The following is a 23,751-nucleotide window of genomic DNA, read 5'->3' as shown; positions in this document are numbered from 1 at the left end:
GTCTCTCACAGACTGTTCCCTCCTTGAGAACAAGGAGATGACAGTGAGCCACCTGTTTGTCTGCAGTGTTTTTAAGGGAAGAAAATACTGCATAATACTGAATTAGGAGTGCACGCTGTGAAGTCAGTTCACTGCTGGGTTTTGGATAAATTTATATTTTGAAGAGCCTTCTAAAAAACCTGAATTGTGTGTGTGCTTCAACTTAATGTCCTTGACCTCTCGTTGTGCCAGGAACTTCATCTCATTCACTCCTCCCACGGATACCTGCTGTTTCTCCTCTTAATCACGTGCCTTTCTGTCCCTCTGATGATGGTGGAGTTAGTGGACTCACTAGTGAATCGGTCCCACGTTCCTTCGGAGAGCGAGTTTCTGGAAACCCGGCGTTGCCCTCATCACGGCACGTTGTCCGAGAGGAGGTGGTGAGTTGTTCCTGTGCCTGCCACGGGGGCTTCTTCCCCTTTCCTAGAGTTGTGAGAAAGCTTCTGAGACCCTGGGGCTTCTGGACTTTGGACTTGGCTCAGCAAAAACCCTGACGATGTGGAACAAAGTCGTTTGGGTTGCGAGGGCGACGGAGAGGAGGGTCTGAGGTCTGCTCAGCCCAGAGCAGGGCTTCTCCATCCCCAGCACTGGCTCCTGAGCAGGGCCAGTGCTACCTCCAGGGACAGCTTGGGAATGGGGGGTGGGTGGGCTGGAGGGTGCCCGGTTGTCACGGTGATGGCGAGGCCACTTTGGGCCTTTTGAGGGTGCGGTGGACATCCTGCCTTGCAGAGTCCTGCACGGTGCAGAACTGGCCTGAGCCTACACATCACTTGTGTAAAATTCCAGAACGTTTTCATACCCCCAGAAGAAACCCCGTACCTCTTAGCAGTTACCCCAGTCCCTAGCTGGCAACCACTCACTCACCTTTCTGTCTCTCTGAATTTGCCGATTCTGGACATTTCCACGTAGATAGAATCATACGGCATGTGGTCTTTTGTGTCTGGTTTCTTTCACTGAGCATCATGTTTTCAGGGTTCATCCGTGGTGTTGCATGTATCAGTACTTAGTTCCCTTTTGGGGTGAAATGCTATTTCATGGTGTGGCTAGACACACTGGTTATCCATTCATAAGTTGGTAGACATTTGGGTTGTTTGCACGTTTTGGCTGTTATGAATTATGCTGCTGTGTACCTACCTCTGTCATTTGTTGTGTGGACATGTTTTCATTTCTCTTGGGTCTGTACCTAGGAGTGGAGTTTCTGGATCACACGGTAATTCTGTGTGTAACTTTTTGAGGAGCTGGGGCCCCATTTTACATTCCCACCAGCAAATCAGGAGGGATCCAGTTTCTCCACATCCTTGCCAATACTCGTTATTGTCTGTGGTTTTGAGGATGGCCATCCTAGTGGGTGTGAAGCGGTATCTCAATGTGGTTCTCATGTCGTCTTCACACAAGCAAACGAAACAGAGTTAAGAAAGAAGCGTCCCTAAGGCAGATGGTGGCCAATTGAAAAGGCCCTCAGAAGCCCAAACAAGTTGGTTTTACCTTCAAAGTCTGACCCCTCCTGTGGCGAACAGTCGTTTTGTTTCCCAAAACACTGGATCTGTTTCATTGACTTTATTTCTATTCTGTAACCAATACGTCAGCACATTTCACGTGCCAGACACTGTGCTGGGTGCTGAGATATAAAGACGAATAGGGAGGTCCCTGCCTTTGGGAGCTTACAGTCTAATAGGGAAATAAGACAAGGTCACTAGAGCGTTGGTCACTAAAGGTACACGGGAAGGACAGAAGAGAGTCAGGGAGGGAGCAGTCTCCGTGGCTTGGTGGGTGGATTTAACATGGTCCCTCACCCACAGAAACAGAATAATCCCCCAGATCAACCAAAGAGATGAGGTACGGCTTGAGTGTTTCATACTCTGAAATGTTAAAGGACCTTACTTTTCCCACAGGCAACTGGGGCTGAGGATTCACAGTTGACGGCCTTTCTGAGGCAGCGCCAGGGGTCCAGGTGGCGGCAGGTGATGTCTGGCTGGGGCAGGTCCGGCCCTCACAGTGCCCCCAGGGGGTCAATGCTATCCAGCTGCTGGTCTTCAGGGTCCTGGAAATGAGAGGTCTGTGAGCCACGCAGAGGGTGCAGGCCTTCTGTTTGTGAATCCTTCCGGGTCGAGCATTCTTATGGCTACTGGTCTGAGGCCTTGATGGGGTTCGGGACACGCCACCCCCAAACAAAGCACCTTGGCACATTAAATGTCTTAAACTGAAGGAATTTTTTAAAAATGGCAGAAGCAGGAAGGTCACTCCGACGCCCCTGCCCTACCCCCTTGCCTTTCTTTCCTGAAACAGGTGATAGAATTCCCACGTGAAAGATGCCTTCCCTGTACCAGGAGGAAAGAAGACACCACCACAGATGGGGAATCAGGGGACTCAAATCTGTACAAACAAACCTTGTTCACTAACCCTTATCTTCCTAGTGACTTCACCATTCACTACCCCTAGCGCCAAACCTCTTTCCCTTGTCAATTCCTCACACATCATCTACTGTCTAAAAGGTACAAAAGCTTCCTCTTCTGGTCCCTCCTTTGGGTCTTTGGTTTCTCCTGAAGGCTCCCACGTACAGGTAAACATTCAAAAAAATGTACATGCTTTTGTCCTGTGAGTCTGTCTTTATCAGTTTACTTTTCAGGCCCAGCTAGGGATCTTAGGAGGGTCAAGGAAAACTTCTTCCTCCCCTACAGCCTAAAACATGATTCTTCCCTCAGTGCCTCGTGGACACACGTGTTGGGAGCGAGCATGGCTTCACACTGCTGTCCCAAGGCTCATGGCATGGAGGTTAGGGCCCCGTTCCGGGTGCAGTCTCTGCTGTTTGAAGGTGTGTGGCCCTGGACAAATCATTTGAACTGTGCTGTAGTTTCCTCATCTATAAAGAATCCTAGTAATAGTTACCTGACAGGGAGGTGTGAGGATTAAATTAGATACTACATTAGGGAAGATTAAAAAAGCACCCCACAAAAGGTGGCTGTTACTCTGATTACAAAAAAAACTTTCCAGTTGAAAATTCATCCTGAACTAGGGTCTAATCAGAAGCCACAGTCCAGAGGCAGCCACTCTGAACCGTCTGCTGTCTGTGGCTCTGATCAGCACTGAAGTTTTGTTAATTCTCATCATGGATGTTCATGCTGTCTAGATTGACTCCGGATAGTCTATAGGCAGTGCCCGCTCCCTCAGTATAAAAGGCATGAGAGTCAAGCACACTTGGGGCTGGTATCCTCAGCTTGGGATTCCCATAACTGGAACATTTTTGCCACCTGGTTGAATGAGAAGGGTTGAGCTGAACCCTGCATCTGGGATACTCTCTCACCTGCCTCCGGCGAGTCTTTCATGCACGGGGCTCATGGAGAGCATTGAACAGGATGTGTAATTTTTCCCCCTTGCTTTTAAAATGAGGTTGATTTCAATATCACAAGGCTTACAGAAATAGACTATTAGTAGATGCAGTTTAGCTGAACTTGCCCTTGCAATTTGGACTGGAAACTTTTACATGGGTTTGATTGAAAAAACAGGATTTATGATCTGGTTATTTTTCAATATTGCAGACATATTAAATCTACCACGGGCACTAAGAACCATGGGATATTTGCATTTGGTTCACTGCAGAAAAATAGTAACAAATGTTGCACTCTACACGCTTACAGTGGTGCAATAAAGTACTGTAATGTTTCAGTGCCAACTTACAGAAATTCAATACAGCTCCTGCCCCGTGGAGTTGGGGTGTGTTACCCTCCCAACGTGGATGTGTTCACCACCGTGTAAGCTCTCTGAGTCCCCTACGATTGGGACTTTATGGATGAAGATGGGAGTAGAAGGATGTGAGCTCACCTCTTCTTATGAAAACACCAAAATCGCAACTAACTGCTGAACAACCATTGACAAAAAACCACTGGAACCTACCAAAAAAGATATCCTACGTCCAAAGACAAAGAAGAAGCCACAATGAGACGGTAGGAGGGGCACAATTGCGATAAAATCAAATCCCATACCTGCTGGGTGGGTGAACCACAAACTGGAATATAATTATATCGAAGAGGTTCTCTCACAGGAGTGAAAGTTCTGAGCCCCACATCAGGCTCCCCAGCCTGGGGGTCTGGCAATGGGAGGAGGAGCCCCCAGAGAAACTGGCTTTGAAGCCCTGCAGGGTTTGATCGCAGGAATGCCACAGGACTGGGGGAAACCAACTCCATGCTTGGAGGGTGCACACAGGACCCAGGGGAAAAAGCCGTGACCTCATAGGAGCCTGGGCCAGACCTACCTTCTGGTATTGGAGGGTCTCCTGAGGAGGTGGGAGGCGGCTGTGGCTCACTGCGGGGACAAGATACTGGCGGTGGTAGTTCTAGGGAGTATTCATTGGTGGGAGCCCTCTTGGAGGCCGCCATTTTCTCAACCAAGACATGACGCCACCCAACAGCCTGTAAGCTCAGTGCTGGAATGCCTCTGGCCCGACAACCCAGAGGGTGGGGATACAGCCCCACCCATCAGCAGACAGCCTGCTTAAAGCCTTCCTGAGTGATAAACACACCCTCTGACATGGCCGCGGCCACCAGTGGGACAAGACCCAGCTCCACCCACCAATAGGCAGGAACCAGTCCCTCCCACCAGGAAGCCTGCACAGCCTCGCCCACCAGGGGGCAGACAGCAGAAGCAAGAAGAACTACAACCCTGCAGCCTGCGGAATGGAAACAGCAATCACCCAAAGTAAGACAAAATGAGACAGCAGAGGAATATGTCCCAGATGAAGGAACAAGATAAAACCCCAGAAGAACAATTAAGTGGAGAGAGGCAATCTACCTGAAAAAGAATTCAGAATAATAATAGCAAAGATGATCCAAGATCTCAGAAAAAGAATGGAGGCACAGATTGAGAAGATACAAGAAATGTTGTTTAACAAGGACCTAGAAGAACTAAAGAACAAACAGAGATCAACAATACAATAACGGCAATGAAATATACACTAGGAGGAATCAATAGAATAACTGAGGTAGAAGAATGGATAAGTGGGCTGGAAGACAGAATGGTGGAATTCACTGCTGCGGAACAGAATAAAGAAAAAAGAATGAAAAGAAATGAAGACAGTCTAAGAGACCTCTGGGACAACATTAAACGCACCAACATTTGCATTATGGGGTCCCAGAAGAAGAGAGAGAGAAAGGATCTGAGAAAATACTGGAAGAGATTATAGCTGAAAAATTCCCTAACATGGGAAAGGAAACAGTCACCCAAGTCCAGGAAGTGCAGAGAGTCCCATACAGGATAAACCCAAGGAGGAACATGCCGAGACACACAGTAATCAAATTGACAAAAATTAAAGACAAAGAAAAAATATTAAAAGCAACAAGGGAAAAGCAACAAATAACATACAAGGGAATCCCCATACGGTTATCAGCTGATTTCTCAGCGGAAACTCTTCAGGCCAGAAGGGAGTGGCATGATATATTTAAAGGGTTGAAAGGGAAGAACCTACAACCAAGATTACTCTACCCGGCGAGGATCTCATTCAGATTCGATGGAGAAATCAAAAGCTTTACAGACAGGCAAAAGCTAAGAGTATTCAGCACCACCAGACCAGCTCTGCAACAAATGCTAAAGGAACTTCTCTAAATGGAAAAGAAAAGGCCACAACTAGAAACAAGAAAATTATGAATGGAAAAGCTCACCGGTAAAGGCAAACATACAGTAAAGGCAGGAAATCATCTGCATACAAATATGATTATCAAAACCAGCAGTTATGAGGACAGGAGAGTGCAAATGCAGGATACGGGAAATGCATTTAAATTAAAAGACCAGCAACTTAAAACAATCTTGTTTATATATAGACTGCTATATCAAAACCTCATGGTAACCACAAACCAAAAATCTACAATAGATACACACACACACACACACACACACACACACACACACGGATTTTTTGGAGGCTTCCTCACATGGGTATGATTGATTATTAGCTCTGTTTCTAGCCCCTCTCTCCTCTTTTAAGGGTGAAGGGTGGGGCTGAGAATTCCAACCTTCTAATCATGGCTTGTCTTTCTGGTGACCAGCCCCCATCCAGGAGCCCACCCAGAAGATCCTCATCAGAACAGAAGATGCCCCTAGGAAATTACAAGGGTTTATGAGCTCTGGGGCAGAGACCAATATACATTTTCTCTTATCTCCCTCCTAGCTTCTCAGTCCAGACCCGGTAATAAATTACAGGCAGGGCGGTATCTTCCACATTCAGCGTGAATGGGGTGCCCTGCCATGGGGTTAACGTCGGTGGAGGTTCCGTCTAAGCTCGAGCGTCACTAACTCTAGAAACAAGTGGTCCTTTCCTGGAAGACCAGAGCAGAATACGCTCCCCGAGATATAAAAGACCTTATCAAAGAAGCGTAGCTCCTAAAGCAAGCCGCAGCTCTGACAACAGGCAAGAGAGTCCTGGGCAACATTGTAAACGTTGAAGCAGTTTATGTCTTAACTTTGCACCTGCTGCCTCGTCAATGTTTGTGGCAGAATTTGGCCCAGGATTTCTTCTCCTTGTGACCTCTCACCTGGTCACGAGGTAGGGGGTTGGGCAACCCCTAGTTCTCCCCTGCCTCTAACTGTTGGACGCCTCTGCCGTCCACCCAAGAGAGCTCAGAATGCTACACAACTACACGGCTTCACCCAGCTCACAACACTCGATTTTAGGCTTGTTGCCGGGAGACACGTTCTAGTAGTGAGATTTCTTGGTGCAGAGCTTTCCGCTGAGATGTGCTGAAAGACATCGTTCCCCTGCACCCCAGCTGAACCTGCTCCTAGATAAAAACACACACTCACCATGAAGGGGTCGTAGGAAGGTTCTGGGGTTGCTGAGGCTGTGTTCTCGTACATGGGGTTCGAGATATTCTCGGGCTGCTGCTTGCCGAGAGCTGCCACGTCGATATCCTCTTCCGACTGCTCGGAAAGACAAGCCCAGGGCTGAGCACCACCGAGTCCCCGAGGCAGGAGTGTCTCATCAAAACTGGGGCGTAAAGCAAGCCACCCCCCGCCCACCTCCGGGAGCTTTTTCCTTTTCCTTTTATTGAGATCTGACTTACATATAATATCATGCACCAATCTTAAATGTTCAGTTCAATGACTTCTTAATACGTCCCCCCAGGTATGACCACCACCCAAGTCAGCATATAGGGCATCTCCATCCCCCCCCAGGAGGTACCCTCATGCCCCTCGCCCGCCGATATCCGGTCCCACCCAGGGTAACTGCTATTCTGACTCCTGTCACCTGGAGTGGTTTTGCCTGTCCTTGAACTTAGCATAAAAGGAGTCATACAGCACGTGCACTTTTGCTAGATGTGATGTTTTATAAATCATGTATATGGTGCTGATAAATACACAGGCTGTCTGCCAGAAGGAAGTGACCTACTGCTTGGGGGCTGCTGGTAACCCTGGTCCCCAGTGTCTCCCCAGGGTCACCCCACCATCAGCCGAGACCCGCTGACCTGGATGTGTGCTCAACAGTTCAAAGAGGGCCAATGCGTTTCCCTGGCTGTGGCGTGAGGCCCCTGGCTGTGTAGGTCCCTACCCTGTCCCCACCCTCAGAGTCAGCCTCGAAGCTCAGATCAGTCCTGGCGGGTGCCTGTCTTGTGACTCCTCCAAGGTGAGTGGCCTCCTGGGCCCCTGGTGAATTTGCCTCCAAGCCAGACCCCTGGCACGAAGGGCCATTGGCAGCCCATCACCCTCCTCCGTGTCCTGTCTCGGCCAGGAAGAGGGCCTTGGAGCTGCCACTGCTGCTCTCTTAGGGGCAGAGGCCCCACCCAGGAGACGGGGAGTGTATGCCAGGCGCCCAGCTGCCGGTGAGCTCTCTGAAGCAGCCCAGAGCCAGGGGCTGGGTTTCAGAGAGGACCCCCGTGCCCATGTTCCCGTTTTTCTCCGCCTTACCTCAAAATGCTGAAAGCCAATTGTTCTCCGGTTTAATCGAAAGTAAGAATATGCAGCCAAAGCGATGGCTCCAATGACCAGGATGATGGCAAAGAACATCCCCGTTCCCAAGCCAGCGTGGCTTGAAGTCTGAACACAGAAAGGGGAGCGGTTGGTACTCAAAACTGTGACTTCCCCAAAGAGGTGTGCTTTCTGGAGCCTACCCCATTCTGGCTGGCCTGAGGCATCTTGGTACCAGTTGGGATAAAAATAATGATAAAATTGTTAACGTGTATCTAGCCCTTACTATTTCCAGGGTCTGTTCTAAGCCCCCTTACACAAAATAATCCATTTAAATGTATAATAACACAAAGAGATAAGAACAATTTTTATTGTTTCCACTTTCATACGGGAGAATGGAGACACAGAGCGGGTAAGCACTTGCCCAATATCACACAGCCTGTGAGTGGTAGAGGTGGGCTTTGGAAGCCAGCCTGGCTTTGGAACTTACGTGCTTAACCACTAGGCTGTGGAACTTCCCAGCAGCCAGCTGTGCTCGCCCCTCCCTCATACTTTTAGAACAAAGTTAGAATACTAACATCACCACCACCAACCAACCACAGCCGACCAACTCTTATACAGCATGTACTATGTGCCAGGGACTGTCTTCATTATTTTATATTAACTCGCCCTCCCAAGAACCCAGGGAGGAAGGCATTACGACCTCGATTTTGCAGGTAAGAAAAATGGGGCTCAGTGATGTTCTGGGGCTTGTCTAAGGTCAGGATTTTCACTCCCTTTCCAGTGGTTTCTCCATTGGCCCATCCTGCCCTTTTCATTCAACAGATATTGATGGTGACAGGTGTTATGTTGCTAACGCACTGGAGTGGGGGGTGGGATGCGACAGGGCCCGGCATCCCTGAGGCCAGCTGCCGTGGATGGGGGAGGCGCCTCCAGTATCCGGAGGAGGGGTGGACAGGGCTTCCGGGAGTAGTTTGCTTCTTGGGGAGTGGACATTGGGATTCCCCCTGGCCCCTCACCAGGAACCCTGGATACTCACCACTGGGGTGGGAGGTGCTTTTAAAGGCCTGGAAATGACATGAATAATCCCATTGGAGGCAAAGATGTCCCACTGCAGAATGGCTCTTCCATCAACGAACCTGGTCTCCTAGGGGAGATGAGAAGAGGCTGGTGGGGATCTCTGACCACCTGACTCTTACTCTCCATGTGGGCAGCCCTTTCATGGAGGAAAGTTTCCCTGAGGTCATGGCGCCTGGGCTTCAGGCCAGTCCTCACTGACAGGTAGCATAGGACTTGCGCTCACCCTCTGGACAGCCCAAAACACATTAGTAGCTCTTGTGCCAATAAGCTGATCTAAGAGCTGCAGAGACCCCAGGAGGTCATTCTGTCCAGCCCACTTGTTTAACAGATGGGAGTTCAGAAGGAAAATGGTATGTCCAAGATCACCCAGGTCGTAGGTGGCAAATCCCATGCCTCTGGATTCCAGATCCACTGCTGTGAACATCACACCACACTGTTAGAAAGGGATTTTAAGTGATCTAATTCCTTGCTAATCAAAGTGTGCTCCACTGGCTTGTGGCGTGGACAGTCACCTGAGCGTGCTTAGAAGTGCAGAACCTGAGGCCTCACAACCCACCCACTGAATCACAACATGCATTTGCACAAACCTGTAGGTGATTAAAATGCATAGTAAGGTTTGAGAAGCACTGGTCTAAACTACTGATCGTCAGTAATAAAGACCATTTATTAGGTAAAAATTAAAAGTGATTCATTTAACCCTTGCTACATGTCAGACACTATTATCACACGTCGAAAGACTTGAATCACTGAATCTCCATATAAGCCTATGATTTGACAAAACTGCAATGAGGTATCACCTCACACCAGTCAGAATGGCCGTCATCAGAAAGTCTACAAGTAATAAATGCTGGAGAGGGTGTATCCAGCAATCCCACTCCTGGGCGTATATCTGGAGAAAACCATAATTCGAAAAGATACACGCACCCCAATGTTCATAGCAGCACTATTTACAATAGCCAAGACATGGAAGCAACCTAAATTTCCATTGACAGATGAATGGATAAAGAAGATGTGGTACATATATACAATGGAATATTACTCAGCCACAGAAAAATGAAATAATGCCATTTGCAGCAACATGGATGGACCTAGAGATTATCACACACTAAGTCACGCAGAAAGACAAATTTTATCATATGTATCACTTATATGTGGAACCTAAAAAAATGATACAAACGAATTTATTTACAAAACAGAAACAGACTCAGACAAAAACCAAACTTATGGTTAATGCAGGGGAAAGGTAGGGAGGAGGGATATATTAGGAGTATAGGATTAACAGATATACTCTACTATATATAAAATAGATAATTAACAAGGACCTACTATATAGCACAGGGAACTATAGTCAATATTTTGTAATAACCTGTATGGGAAAAGAATCTGAAAAAAAAATATATAATTGAATATATATATAACTGAATCATTTTGCTGTACTCCTAAAACTAACACAACATTGTAAATCAACTATACTTCGATTAAAAAATATATTTTTAAAAAAGCCTATGATTTGAACATCATGGTTGTCATGGTCACATTACCACCACCACTGTCACTACTTCTAATATCACTACCACCACTATCATCCCCACCATCATCATCAAAATAATCATCACCACCACCACCATCAACATCACCATTATCAAAATAATATCACTATTATTACCATCATAATTATCATCATTACCAACATCTTTAACACCACCATTATCAAAATATCACTATTACCACCATCATAATCATCATCACCGCTACCACCACCACCACCATCATCAACATCATTAACACATCACCAACATCCCTGCTTTTCAGATGAGGAAATTGGGACACTGAGAAGTGAGATAACTTGTCTAAGTTCCTAGAGCTAGTGAGTGGCAGAACTGGTTTTCATACGAGGGTCATTTGACTTGAAGGCTCAATGTTAACACTTAGGATAGGCTGGCAATCTGACAGAAATAAGGGCAGAGAATCAGACTGCTTTAAAATGGTTTCATTTAAAGCTGGTTCACCAGCTTCTGGGGCTGGCGGTCACCAATGGCTTATTTCCCAAAGGGTAGGGGCTGCCTGTCAGTGTGGTGTGTTCTGGTGTGCAGCTAGTACCGCTAACTGCAGCTTTGGCGTTTACTTTCACATTATAAGAATTGCCATCTGTTAAGCACCTACCCTCTGCTAGGAGCTTGGCATATATTATCCCCACTTCCCCCTATAAGCCCAGAAGACTTTTCATACCAGTTGGCGCTGGTCCTGGCTGGAGGTGATGAGCAGCTGGCTTCCCAGCCTAGTGTGCAGGACGGTACCGTTGACAAGGTCATTGTAAAAAAAGATGCTGACGTTGGCGAGATGGTGCTCGATGTCCCGCCCAGACAGAGTCTGAGGGCAAAGAAGAGACACGAAAACGGTCTTTAAAGGCCAAGCAATATTTTCTCCTTTTAATGACAAGGATGACCCAGGGGAAAAAAATCACTTCGCAAAGGCTTGGTTTTTCTGCTTCCACTTTGAAAGTCATGTTTATGGTCAAAGCAGAGCTTCCCAGTGGTGTCCTGGGAGGAATGGGTCTTGAGTGGGTAACAAGTGAGCAGAGCTATTGCTTCTCTCAGCCCTCAGTGGGGTCTGGGCTGTCAGAGCCCGTGGGTGGGCTGAATAAACACTGCCAGTTCCTCTCTGTGCCGTGACATGAAAAAGGTTGAGGTAGTAGATCAGTTGTACCCATGGCCCTGGTCCTTCACCCCTCCCCGTATCCTTGCCCTTAACCACATCATCTGAGGGCCTCCCACTCTGACTTTGGGCTCAGCCACATGACCTGTTGGGCCAGTGGCATGTTAGCAAATGTGACCAGACAGGGGCTTAGAAAGCACTGGCAGGACTGGGCTTGCTCTCACCACAAGCCCGGGCTAGCCTGCTGGAGGATGAGAGCCCTGCGGAGCAGAGCCCCAGACAAGCCAGCCTAGGTAACCTGACGGCCAGCCCAGCTTAGACACATGAGCACGCCTGGCCTAGCCCGGAAGAACTGCCAGCCGATCTACAGATGTTGGAGCTAAATAAATGTGTAGCCACTGCATTCTGGGATCGTTTGTAGCCCTGCACTATTGTGGTGATAGACAACTGATACTGTCTAGAAGCGCTAGCCTAAAGCACAGACATGAGGAACCCAACTCACCTCATTTCCCCCCAGCCCGCTGTTCTGCGGCACAAAGAGGGTGCTTCGGATCGACAGGTCGGTCAGGTGTTTCAGAAACGCCCGGCCTCTGGCTGAGCTGTTGGAATAGGCCAGCACTTCCTAGGGAGAGGAAGGAGGTGGTCAGACGGGTCAGCCTGGTGTGCAGGGACCGGGGTGGCTGGAGAGGGTAGCATCACCCCTCTGGGAATATTCCTGCTGGTCGTCCCAACTCAGGCTGTCACTTGTCCGCTCTTCTGTCTGACTGCCCCTTGAGAAGACTGTAGGAGGATTTTTCCTTTCCTCAATAAATCCTCTGGTCCCAAGTCACGGCCAGATCACAGGCCATTCTCAACACGACAGCCCGTGTGGTCTTTGAAACGTTCAGTGAAACCTTGAGTCTCCTTTTGTCAGAACCCTGCAAGGGCCCCCACTTCTCCCAGAGGAGAAGCCAAAGTCCTTACAGTGGCCCGTGAGGCCCAAACCATCTGGACTGTTGCACTGACCCCGTGCCCGGCTGTCCTCTCGCTCACTCTGTTCCAGCCACACTGGCCTCCCTGACGTTCCTCAAGCTTGCCCAGCACTCTCCTGCCTTTCATCCTTTGCCTGGTTGTTTCTTCTGCCTGGAAGATTCTTCCTCCAAATCTGCACGGTTAACTTCCTCTCTTCTGTTCACACTTTACTCACGTGTCACCTTCTCACTAAGGCCTTTCCTCATCACTCTATGCAAAATGGGAACCCTGGGCTTCCCTGGGGGCGCAGTGGTTGAGAGTCCGCCTGCCGATGCAGGGGACACGGGTTCGTGCCCCTGTTCGGGAAGATCCCACATGCCGCGGAGCGGCTGGGCCCATGAGCATGGCCGCTGAGCCTGCGCGTCCGGAGCCTGTGCTCCGCAACGGGAGAGGCCACGGTGGTGAGAGGCCCGTGTAACGCAAAAAAAAAAAAAAAAAAAAAAAAAAAAAAAAAAATGGGAACCCTGTGGTTCCCCTTACCCTCCCCACCCCACCCCCCATAGCCTAGATCATCTTCTAGCTTTCAATACTATTTATTTATTTATTCTGTTTATTGTTTGTCTATTTTGTTCACTGATATATCTGAAGCACTTTGTAAGTACTCAATAAATACTCACTGAACAGATTTTAAAAAGTCACACTACCCAGTTCAGCTCTGTCATTGTGCAGAGAGTACCGCTGACACCCAGAGAAGATAATTTGCTGAAGGGCACGTAGCCAGTGAGTTTTGTTCTACACCGTCTTTTCTCTGAGATGCTGTCACAAGCCAGGCTCCCATGCAGCACAAGTATTGGTTTGGGTGTTTACCTATTTAGCGTATTTACGGTAACGCTGAATTTTTAGACGAGTTAGGTGGATACCTTTGGTCTGTAGAAAAAGGCTCGCCATTGTGGGGTCCTTGGTTTAGCTTCTGCCCTGCTCCTACAAGCCCTATACTTATGCTCAGTCCCCTCTCCTTGGCTATGTCCTTGACCTTGCTAAGCCTCAGTTTCTTTATCTGCAAAATGGGAATAACAGCGGAAGTGACTTCATAAGGTTGCATAAGGATTTAGTCCTTCTAGCAAGTATTTATTGAGCACCTACTATATGCCAGCCACAAGGCAGAGAAAATCCTTTCCCTTATGGAGCTTATGTTCTATGAACCAAGTGAAAAGGGCCCTGAAAGGGCTCAGTACAATGCCCCGTGCGAAGGAAGTGCGTAAGAAATTTTAGCTATTGTTACTAAAATTATTAGCTCAGTTCTTTCATCAGTCAACACCAATTCCTTCTCTAACAGGGGCTTTCTCTTCATTGGACGTGACTTGTAGAATATTAAAGTGACTTTAAGTGCAGTGCAGGAATTCCCTGGTGGTCCAGTGGTTAGGACTCTGCGCTTTCACTGCCGAGGGTGTGGGTTCGATCCCTGGTTGGGGAAGTAAGATCCCGCAAGCCGCATGGTACAGCCGAAAAGAAAAAAAAAAAAAAGTGCAAAATGCAAGCTGACCCCGTGTGGAGAATCTGGCTCACTGGGTGACCACCAGGCAGACTTAGCTAACTGTGCCCTACCCTGTCCACAAAGATAAAAGAGCATCTTCCTCCTCCAGGGCCGACTCTGAAGCTGCTGTAGTTGCAGACAGAGATAAGAATACCAGCTAATACCAGTATAGCATTTTGCATCTGCTGGCCACAGGGCTAAGCGCTTTATAAATATTAGGGCATCTATTTATCACAGTGCCCCTATGAGACTGGTGCTGTCATCATCTCCATTTTACAGATGAGCAAACTGAGGCTCAGAAGGGAAAGTAACTCATGTAAGGTGATGCACCAAGTGGCAAACCTAAGCTTCAGACTCAGGCAGTGAGGCTCAGTGTCCACGCCCTTTCGAGACTTTTTTTTTTTTTTTTAGCTGCGCCACACGTCATATGGGATCTTAGTTCCCTGACTAGGGATTGAACCCGCAGCCCCTGCATTGGAAGCGTGGGGTCTTAACTACTGGACCGCCAGGAAGTCCCTTTTTTTTTTTTTTTTTTTTTTTTTGTCAGTGTCCATGCTCTTAACTATGACTGTGAACCTCTGTCTTCTTTGAAGGACTCACCTCTCTAATACCTGCTTTGAGGCAACCCCTCCACCCCAAGGCGAAAGCAAACAGACATGGCACATACATACCGTCAGGAAGTTTGTGAGCGAGGGGAAGGACATCAGGACCTGCAACAGATTTCCACTGCACGAGAAGCCATCTCCCACGTAGCCTGCCTTGCAGGTGCAGTTCACATCTGGAAGGCAGGAGCACACGGGGGCCCGCCCCAGTGAGGCAGGGGCCTGGGCTGCCCCATCTCACCCTGGGAGGTCGGCTGGCCAGGCTGAGGATTGCTCAGCAGCTGCATGGCCTGGAATCTAAAATGGCGTGTGGGCCGTTACCTTTCATCCGGTAGCAGAAGACATCCCACATTTCACTCTTGTTGTTTCTTGTTCCGTAGTCCACTATCCCAATGATACCAGAGCCACAGTTCTGGGAGGAGTAGGATGTGGGGTAGGCTACTCGCCCACTGTCCAGCCAGCCTGCTGAGCAGAGGTGGTACTTGGCCTGTAGGGACACAGATATGGCCATGGGTCAGCTGTGATTTCATATTTGTTGTGGAGTTCTTTGGGTAACGTCTGACTCCCCCATCAGACTGAAAACTCCATGGAGTTTGGAATTATGGCTCATTTTGCCTATTGTACCCCCGTGCCTGGAACATAGTAGGTGTTCATTAAATTTTTGTTGATTGAGCCAATGGATGGATGAAAGTGGTGCCTTCTCTTTCCTGTAGGTGCCCGGGTCCTTCACACTCATTTTTCTTCCCTCTGCTCTCGAGAAAGGATTTGCAATCAGCTATTTTTTCCCTGGGTGCAAATTCTTCTGCTTATGGGTTGATAGAACTGTAACCGATCATCAGTCATCGTCCTCACCACCCTCACCATCACCATTCACTGTAACACTTATTGAGAGCTTATTCTGGGCCAGGTTCTGTTGCAAGGGCTTTTCATGTGTCAGCACCTTTAACACTTATATCAACCCTTTGAGATAGAAACTTAAAAAAACCCTCTATCATATAATTGAGAAAATAGAGGCAAAAAGGGTTAAGTAACTTGCTCAAAGTCATACAGCCAGCGAGTAGCGGAGTTGAGATTCACACCCATGCAGTCTACTCCAGAGCTCTTAATCTTAAAAACTGAGTTCCTACTGTGTGCCAGTCACTGTACCATATTACCTTTAGTCCTTATACAAACATGCCCGGTGGGACAGAGGTTTCAATGGCTTGATCAAGGCCATACAACCAGCAAGCAGGAGAAACAAGAAATTCTGACCCTCCAAGATGCTGGGTCCTGGCATCAAAGGCTTTGCTCCTTGGTAAAGAAACGTCAGGTCTGAGGATCTGGTAGTGATGGAGGTTGGAGGGCAGTAACATCATCCTGATGGACAGTGGTCTCCTCTACTCCCAGTGAGGAGTCACTGCTAAGCAGGTCACTCAAAGTCGCTGACCTTTCCTAATTGGCTTCTGGTTTTAGAGGCTAAGAGAGTAGCCCTGACCAGAGCTCCATTTCCTCCCTGGCTGTGGCTGAGAGCTGGGGCACTTCCCATGTACTCCCTTCACAGCCCCTCCAGACAAAGAGAGCCCCGGCTATTCCAGAAAACTCAGCTGCTTTGTGGGTTCAGGGAGACCCTAGGCTTGTGGTTAACTGATCTCTTTCTGGTTTCCATCTATGAGGTACACACTCCCAGTCTGTGCCTCTGCCTTGGTGGTTGAACGTCATGATCGAGAGCAGGCTTTTGGAGTCAGGGGTACCTGGAATGCTGGACCTGCCACTTCCTGGCTGGGTGACATTGGGCACATTACCTTTCAGAGCCTCAGTTGCCCTCTCTGTAAAAAGATAGGAATACCTACCTCCAGGGATGTTGTCAGAATGGACAGTAATGTCAGGGAAGCACCCCACACTGTGCCTGACACACGGTAGACTCCCGGTGGACATGACGAATCGTTATTGCTCCAGGAGCTCCCTAAACTCCCCGCTCCAGGAAGGCAACAGCCTGAGTCTCCCCTGTGTCCAGAGGAAGCTGCATCTCCTCCCCTGAAGACCCTGCCTGCACAGTGCCCGCCAACTGGGCCCCACCTTCTGGGCGTAGGAGAGCTGGTTGTAGGTTGCCATGGTTGCAGCTTCCTTGGTACAGGCCTCTCTGGCTTTGTCAAAGGTCAGCTTGTACTGGCCCAGTGGGGAGCGTAGATGGAACACTCCAGCGGTGGTATCTAGAAGGGGGAGGAGAGGAATCGTCCAGGCCAGCCCCCCTGGCTGGCCGTGCTTTCATCAGAGGTTTTCAAAGTGGAAGGCTGACCGTATCCCAGGGTTTCTTGGGATGCCACTCCCCTTTGAGATGTCATTTAAAATACTTATTTCTTTCCTAACTACGAAAGTAGCACGTGTCTGGTAGAAATCTGGGCCGTATGGAAAAGAAAAGAGATGAACAAAACTCACCTACAGTCCCGCTCTCTGGAAATAATCATTACTCCATGGCTAACATTCCGATGTACTTCCGTACAGAATTTTTATTCTTGTAACTTTTAATTTTGATGTAATTTCACCCTTCCAGTCTTTTTCCCTGTCCGTTTACATGTCATATATACCACAAGTGTGGCAGTATGCTGCATATTTAGTTTTTAGAAATCTTTCTTATAACGCGAAATCACGATTATTTCCCAATATTATAAATTTTCTCTGGCAACATAATTTCCCCTTGACACTTTTAGTTGAACACTTTTTGTGAACTTCACAGCCATGAAAACAAAAATACATTAAAATGAGTTTCTGCCAAGGACCCCATGTGTTTTCTGATTGCCACTATGCCTTTACAAAAGCTTTCTAGCCATTTTCCCCCTAAGATACTAGAAGATTTTAATCCTTTTTAAATAGTTGGTATCTTTTTTTTAACCAGTTAATGCAGAGACCAATGCATGTGACTTCAAGAAACAAGTCGGATTTTTATATGGTCAAGTTCTTTACCAAATGCCACTAAAAGGGTACTTTCTACCCCCAAAAGAGCGAAGTTTAAGATTTTTTTTTTTTTTTGGCTGCCCGGCTTGTGGGATCTTAGTTCCCTGACCAGGGATCGAACCTGTGCCCCCTGCAGTGGAAGTGTGGGGTCCTAACCACTGGACCACCAGGGAATTCCCAAGATTTTCTTCTTTGACCGCAGACAATAGTATATTCATCCACAGGCCATATAATCTTGTCAGCCACACCTGAAATATAAACACTTACCAATATAACAGCTTGGGGAAGGACGGAAAGGTGTTTAGCCTCGTCTCCTTCCCAAGTCAACACGATTCTTTTTTTAAAATTAATTATTTTTTGGCTGCGCTGGGTCTTTGTTGCTGTGCACAGGCTTTCTCTAGTTGCAGCGAGCAGGGGCTGCTCTTCGCTGCAGTGCGCAGGCTTCCCTTGTTGCGGAACACGGGCTCTAGGCATGCGGGCTTCAGTAGTTGCAGCACGTGGGCTCAGTAGTTGTGGCGCGTGGGCTCAGTAGTTGCGGCACATGGGCTCTAAGGTGCGTGGGCTTCAGTCGTTGTGACACGTGGGCTCAGTAGTTGTGGCGCGTGGGCTCAGTATTTGCAGCACATGGGCTCAGTAGTTGCAGTGTGCGGGCTCTAGGGTGCGTGGGCTTCAGTAGTTGTGGTGCGCGGGCTCTAGAGCACAGGCTCAGTAGTTGGGGCACATTGGCTTAGTGGCTACGCGGCATGTGGGATCTTCCCGGACCAGGGCTCGAACCCGTGTCCCCTGCACTGGCAGGCGGATTCTTAACCACTGCGCCACTAGGGAAGTCCCCACAATTCTTAATAGTGCCCTTGAGTGGATATAACAGTATATTTGATCATCCTTTACTGTTAGATATTTGTTATTTCTAATTTTTTGTGATGTTAGGTAATGCTGGGATGGTAATGTTTCCCGTTATTCAATTCTTAGATTATTTCAATAGGATGTGTCCCTTGAATGTCAGGAGGCTCTCTGCACACACTGCCGAATTGGATGCCACAGAGGCTGTGTGAGTTTGCCCTCCTCGGAACTGTGTGAGAGTAGGCACTTCCTCCTGAGTGTGGGATGCCTCCGTAGCCTGCCCACCGGGACAGCTGAGGCATCCCAATGCCATCTTGTCTTCTTAAGGGTAACCACTCAGCCACAACAGAAGGTGGGTCCAGTGTGACGCTCAGTCACTTAATATCACTACCATCACTGTCTCAGTATTCATAAAAAAGTAGAAGAGAAAACCCCCCTGGAGAAGATGGGCGATGTTCCACGGACTGAATAGATTCAGTGAGTTGTGGGAACAGGCAGGACTGGCTGAATGAGTCGCGCCCTAAAGAAAAAAGCCAAGCACCTCTTGACTCCACACTCCTCCTGGCAAATGACTCATGAATCAACATCCCTGGTCCCAACTGCTCATTCTTGACCCCATCCTAAATAACAACCGCCTACAGAATCTCCCTGCTTTGAAGTCCCACCATCACCTTGGAACAGAACTTGGAAGATCCGTCATCACCTTAACATAGACTGTCCCCAGCAAAGCTTTCAAAATTCTTGGGCCCCCTACTCCCAGACTGCTTTAACACCACCACTGGGTTGGTCTCTCGAGATGGAAACCTTACATTATGGTCGACCCTTTCCTTTTCTTCACTCTCCATGTCCACGGTGTGCCCTTTTCTCCCTCATCTCACTCCTCTTCCCAGCAGAGACCCTGTTACCTTGGGGTCATAGCCTTGATATTATGCTGTCCCTCCCACCATCGCCTCGTCCTTCTCAGCTGACCCCTGATAACTGCTGTCCCTGAGTCCTCCCAGCAGAAATGTCTTGCCAGCTCTTCTGTGCATAGCTCAACTCCAGCATCTTTCAAGCGTCTACTGTAGCCCCAGGCCTCTATTCAGCTCCCTGGGATTCCCTCTCTCATCCCACCCAGAGATCCTTCCCTTCTCTATTCTTTTTTAAAAAAATTTTATTGCGGTAAAATACACATAACATAAAATTCGCCTCTTGACCACTTGAAGTGTACAATTCCGTGGCATTAAGTACATTTACATGTGCAACCATGACCACTATCCATTTCTAGAATGTTTCCATCGTCCCAAACAGAAACTTTGTACCCATTAAAGAATGAGCCCCTCTCCCCACCCTTCAGTAACCTCTATCCTTCCTTGTGTCTCTCTGAATTTGCCTATTACAGGTACCTTCTGTCTGTGGAAGAGTACAATGTTTGTCCTTTTGTGTCTGGCTTATTTCATGGAGCATGTTTTCAAGGTTCATTGACGCTGTAGCACGTACAGAATTTCATTCCTTTTATAGGGTGAGTAATGTCCCACTGTATATTGCATTTTATCTATCCGTCCATATGTTGAACATTTCAGTTGTTTCTGCCTTTTGGCTGTTGTGAATAATGCTGCTGTGAACGTGGGTGTACAAATATCTGCTTGAGTCCCTGCTTCCAATTTTTCTCTAACCAGCTTGCTCTCTCCCTTCAGTTGCACCATCAGCATGAGATAAATCGCTATCTTCTGTCTTATTACCTTTCTTCCCCCGGTCTTATTGATTAAAAAATGTCCTCAACTCCATTGGGAATCTCCTTGCAAGAAGAGACAGTGTCATATATTTGTCATATCTCCTGTGTATTTCTCCTGCTTATATTTCCTCCATTTCATCCCCAAAATGGACTTGAGGTGTCTTAGGACTTGATGCGTGATAGGGACTGAATGTCTGTGTCCCCCACAAATTTGTATGTTGAAATCCGAACCCTCGATGTGCTTGATGTCAGCCTCCACTGGGTCCTGGGCAATGCATGGGCTGTCTGGTCCCAGTTTGTTTTTTAAGATTTTTTTTTTCCTGATGTGGACCACTTTTGAAGTCTTTATTGGATTTGTTACAACATTTCTTCTGCTTTACGTTTTGGTTTTTTGGCCTTGAGGCATGTGGGATCCTAGCTCCCCTACCAGGGATTGAACCCGCCCCCCTGCACTGGAAGGTGAAGTCCCAACCACTGCACCACTAGGGAAGTCCCTGACCCTTTGCTCTTGCAGAGGTCCCTTCCCCATGCCTGAGGCCAGGTGCTTCGGGCCACACTGACCTTGGAAGTGGAGGTCAGCACAGTCGGCGTCGGCGTGGCACTGCCCATTGTCCTGCAGGCAGCGGTCGATGGGCAGCTGCTCCAGTTCACAGTCCAGCCCGTCTCCCACGTAATGACGTTTACATTCACACTTGTGCTTGCCCTGGGGGGGAAGAGTGGGGAAGATGAAAAAGGCCCTTCTCTGGGCCCCCAGAACCCCATGTGCTCCGCGGGCCACCATCCAGCACAGGAGGTGCTCAGAAGGGTAAGAAACATGCCTGTACGGTCCGGTGGGGACTGAGTTACTGCTCCGTCTTGCGTTTGCACAGGCTCAGGATGGAATGTCCTCCTTTACATCTCAGCTCAGGTGTCGCTTCCCTGACTCCCGGTCCCCTTTTATCACACTGGCCTGATTTTTGTTCCTCCTGACTCTTGGCCCTCTCTGAAGGTATCTTGTACACTCATTTCTGTACTGAAGATGCCCCCTCCCCCTACTCGTGTATAAGCTTTTGATCGCTACATCCTTGGCAGTTACAACAGCACAAAGTAGGTGCTTGATGACCATTTGTTGAGTCAATGAATGATCATTTAACGTCCACAACAATCCTGTGAGGTTCGCAGTATTATGAGGCCCACTTTGTGAATGAGGAAACTGAGGCTCAGAGAGGTTAAGCAGCCAGCCCCAGACCACACAGCGTGTCAGGCCAGGAACAAAGACTCAAAGGCTGCCTGACTCTGAGTTCATGTTTATAACTATAATATAATCGACATCATCTCCCACCATCTTTCCTTCCCACCAGAGAAATGGGGCAACAGGGCACTGATTCCATTCTAGAAGGACCTGAGTGAGTGCCCAAACTGCACTTTTCCTGCCACCTCTTACCAACTTTTTTGGTTTTAATTAATTTTTATTTGGAATAATTTTAGATTTAGAGAACAGTTGCAGAGAGAGAGTCTCCTTATATTCTCCACTCAGTTTCTCCTAATGTTAACATCTTCCAAAACCATAGTTCATTGTCAAAACTAAAAACTTAGTGTTGGTGTATTATGATTAACTAAACAACAGACTTTATGTGGACTTCACCAGCTTTTCCAGTAAGGTCCTTTTTCTGCATAGGGTACCACTTCGTATTTAGCCCGCCGACTTAACAAGAAATAGACTCACGTGGGAAGAAGGCTTAGGAAGAGGCCAATGGTAACCTGAGTGGAGAAGCAAGGCTGAGCGAGGCACAAGGGCTCCCCACCCCCAATTTCCCCGGGGAGACGAGACTCACCGGGCCGGTCATCTGGCACGTGGCATGCTCATGACACCCGCCATTGAGGCCGTCCACACAGGGGTCTATCTCCGTGCAGCTGTGGCCATCCCCCTGGTAGCCCTTCTGACAGCTGCAGGAGACCTTCGTGCCCTTCTGGGAGCACTTGGCGACCTTTGCACACCCCCCGTTGTTCTGTTTGCAGAAATCCACAACTGCAAGAGCAGAGGACAAGGGCTCAATGAACCATGCTCTGTGTAACACGGGCTTCAGATCGAGGTGTGGGTCACCCCAGGACCAGTGGCGCTGGGCGAGACAACGGGCCCCAACATTTCAGTGCCTTCTCTCCCTGTGCCCGGTGGCCTCTGTGCTGCATTTGCCAACACTAGTGTCCCGTGGCGAACACCCTCATAGACCAGGCCTGGTGACATCTGTCTACCTCTGCTCTTGTTTTTAATCACATACTTTACTTTGGGAGTAGTTTTCTAATGAGTTTGGGTTTTTAGTGTTAGGACATAGTCGTGTGCGCGCGCGCGTGTGTGTGTGTGTGTGTGTGTGTGTGTGTGTGTGTGTGTGTGTGTAGGGTTAGTGCACTGCTGAGCACCTTGTGACATAGACATTGTTACCCCATTCTGCAGATTAACAAATGGAAACTCAGAGCTTAACTGACCTGACAAAGGCAAACCAGCTACAACGTGGAGGGGCTGGGATTTAAAGCCATGTTGGTTTGACTCCAAAGCCCGCACTTTCCCCACTGTTTTCTGTGCCCCTTAACCTTTGTTTTCTTGATCCCCCAAATTTCAACCTAATAGTAGATTAGCTCCAGCCGCAGGAGTAGCTGGAAAGCGCTCTGATTTCTCTCGTCTGACTTTTTGGCTAGAGTGGTGGCAGCCACTTGAGACCCTGAGAGCATGAACATGAGGACAAAAGGCCTCGGCCTAAGGCTGGCAGAGCAGAAAGACAGAACCTGGGTCTTTGCTGCCACTGCTGTTGCTGAGCTACTTCTAGACTGCCTCGTAGCAGATCACAGAACAACAGGTATAGCAAGATCTCAGTTCTGTAAAGAAAGTATATATCTCTATATGAATATCTACTCATGAGAACAGTTAGAGAGTATGCGTGCCCAGGACTAGTAGCTTCCCCCCAGTACCTACTGTCTTCTTTTTCTATAGTAGTAGATTTTCAGCTGGGCTTCATGGTTGTCCAACTAAAGACTACATTTCCCAGGCTCCCCTGTCCTAGGTGTGACAGATGATGAGGTTCCAGCCAATGGGGTGGAAGCAGACAGGATTTTAGCCTCTTCTAGGTGTGTCCTTAAAGGGAGGAGGTTTGCCTCCTCTCTCTCCCTCTCTATCCTGCTGCCTGGGATGTGCTTTGGTAGTGACCATCTTGGGCCAGGCAAGTGAACGATGGCAGAGCAACAAGATAGAAGGAGTCTGGGCCCCCAGATGACCTTTCAGAGTGAAACCCTATGTTAGCCCTGGATGCCTCCATGCAAACTGCTATAAGAGATAAAAATAAACATTTAAACATCTGCCTTGTTTGTGCCACTGTTCATTTGGGTCTCTGTGTGGCTGAACCTGTATTGTAACTACTAGAGACAGAGACATTTCAGTGTTCAAAGTGGTTCTCACCGAGTGGTGAGAGCATGTGTAGGTTTCACTGTTGTTTTTTAAATACTGTAGTATAGTTTCTGAATTTTTTTGAAGTAAGACTGGATTA

The 23,751-nt window shown here is 48.2% G+C and overlaps 1 protein-coding gene across 1 annotated transcript in view; it reads right to left on the bottom strand.

Annotated features, from left to right (window-relative positions):
• Positions 1-1,660: 1,660 nt before the first annotated feature.
• The window catches only part of STAB2 (stabilin 2), a 165,556-nt gene continuing 143,465 nt past the window's right edge, over positions 1,661-23,751 (bottom strand). Inside the window, exons 59-69 of the mRNA XM_082850111.1 lie at positions 22,051-22,244; positions 20,798-20,939; positions 16,807-16,940; positions 15,073-15,238; positions 14,821-14,927; positions 12,167-12,286; positions 11,239-11,379; positions 8,969-9,076; positions 7,930-8,058; positions 6,829-6,945; positions 1,661-2,080 (exon numbers count right to left, since the gene is read on the bottom strand). Coding sequence (XP_082706237.1) covers positions 2,030-2,080; positions 6,829-6,945; positions 7,930-8,058; positions 8,969-9,076; positions 11,239-11,379; positions 12,167-12,286; positions 14,821-14,927; positions 15,073-15,238; positions 16,807-16,940; positions 20,798-20,939; positions 22,051-22,244 — 1,409 coding nt within the window. The 3' untranslated portion in view covers positions 1,661-2,029. The remainder of the gene's footprint in view (positions 2,081-6,828; positions 6,946-7,929; positions 8,059-8,968; positions 9,077-11,238; positions 11,380-12,166; positions 12,287-14,820; positions 14,928-15,072; positions 15,239-16,806; positions 16,941-20,797; positions 20,940-22,050; positions 22,245-23,751) is intronic.

The sequence above is a fragment of the Leucopleurus acutus genome, assembly GCF_964270905.1.
Source record: "Leucopleurus acutus genome assembly, chromosome: 11".
Lineage (NCBI taxonomy): Eukaryota > Metazoa > Chordata > Mammalia > Artiodactyla > Delphinidae > Leucopleurus > Leucopleurus acutus.
Note: the sequence above shows the minus strand (reverse complement) of the source record. Positions and strands in the feature narration are given on the sequence as shown.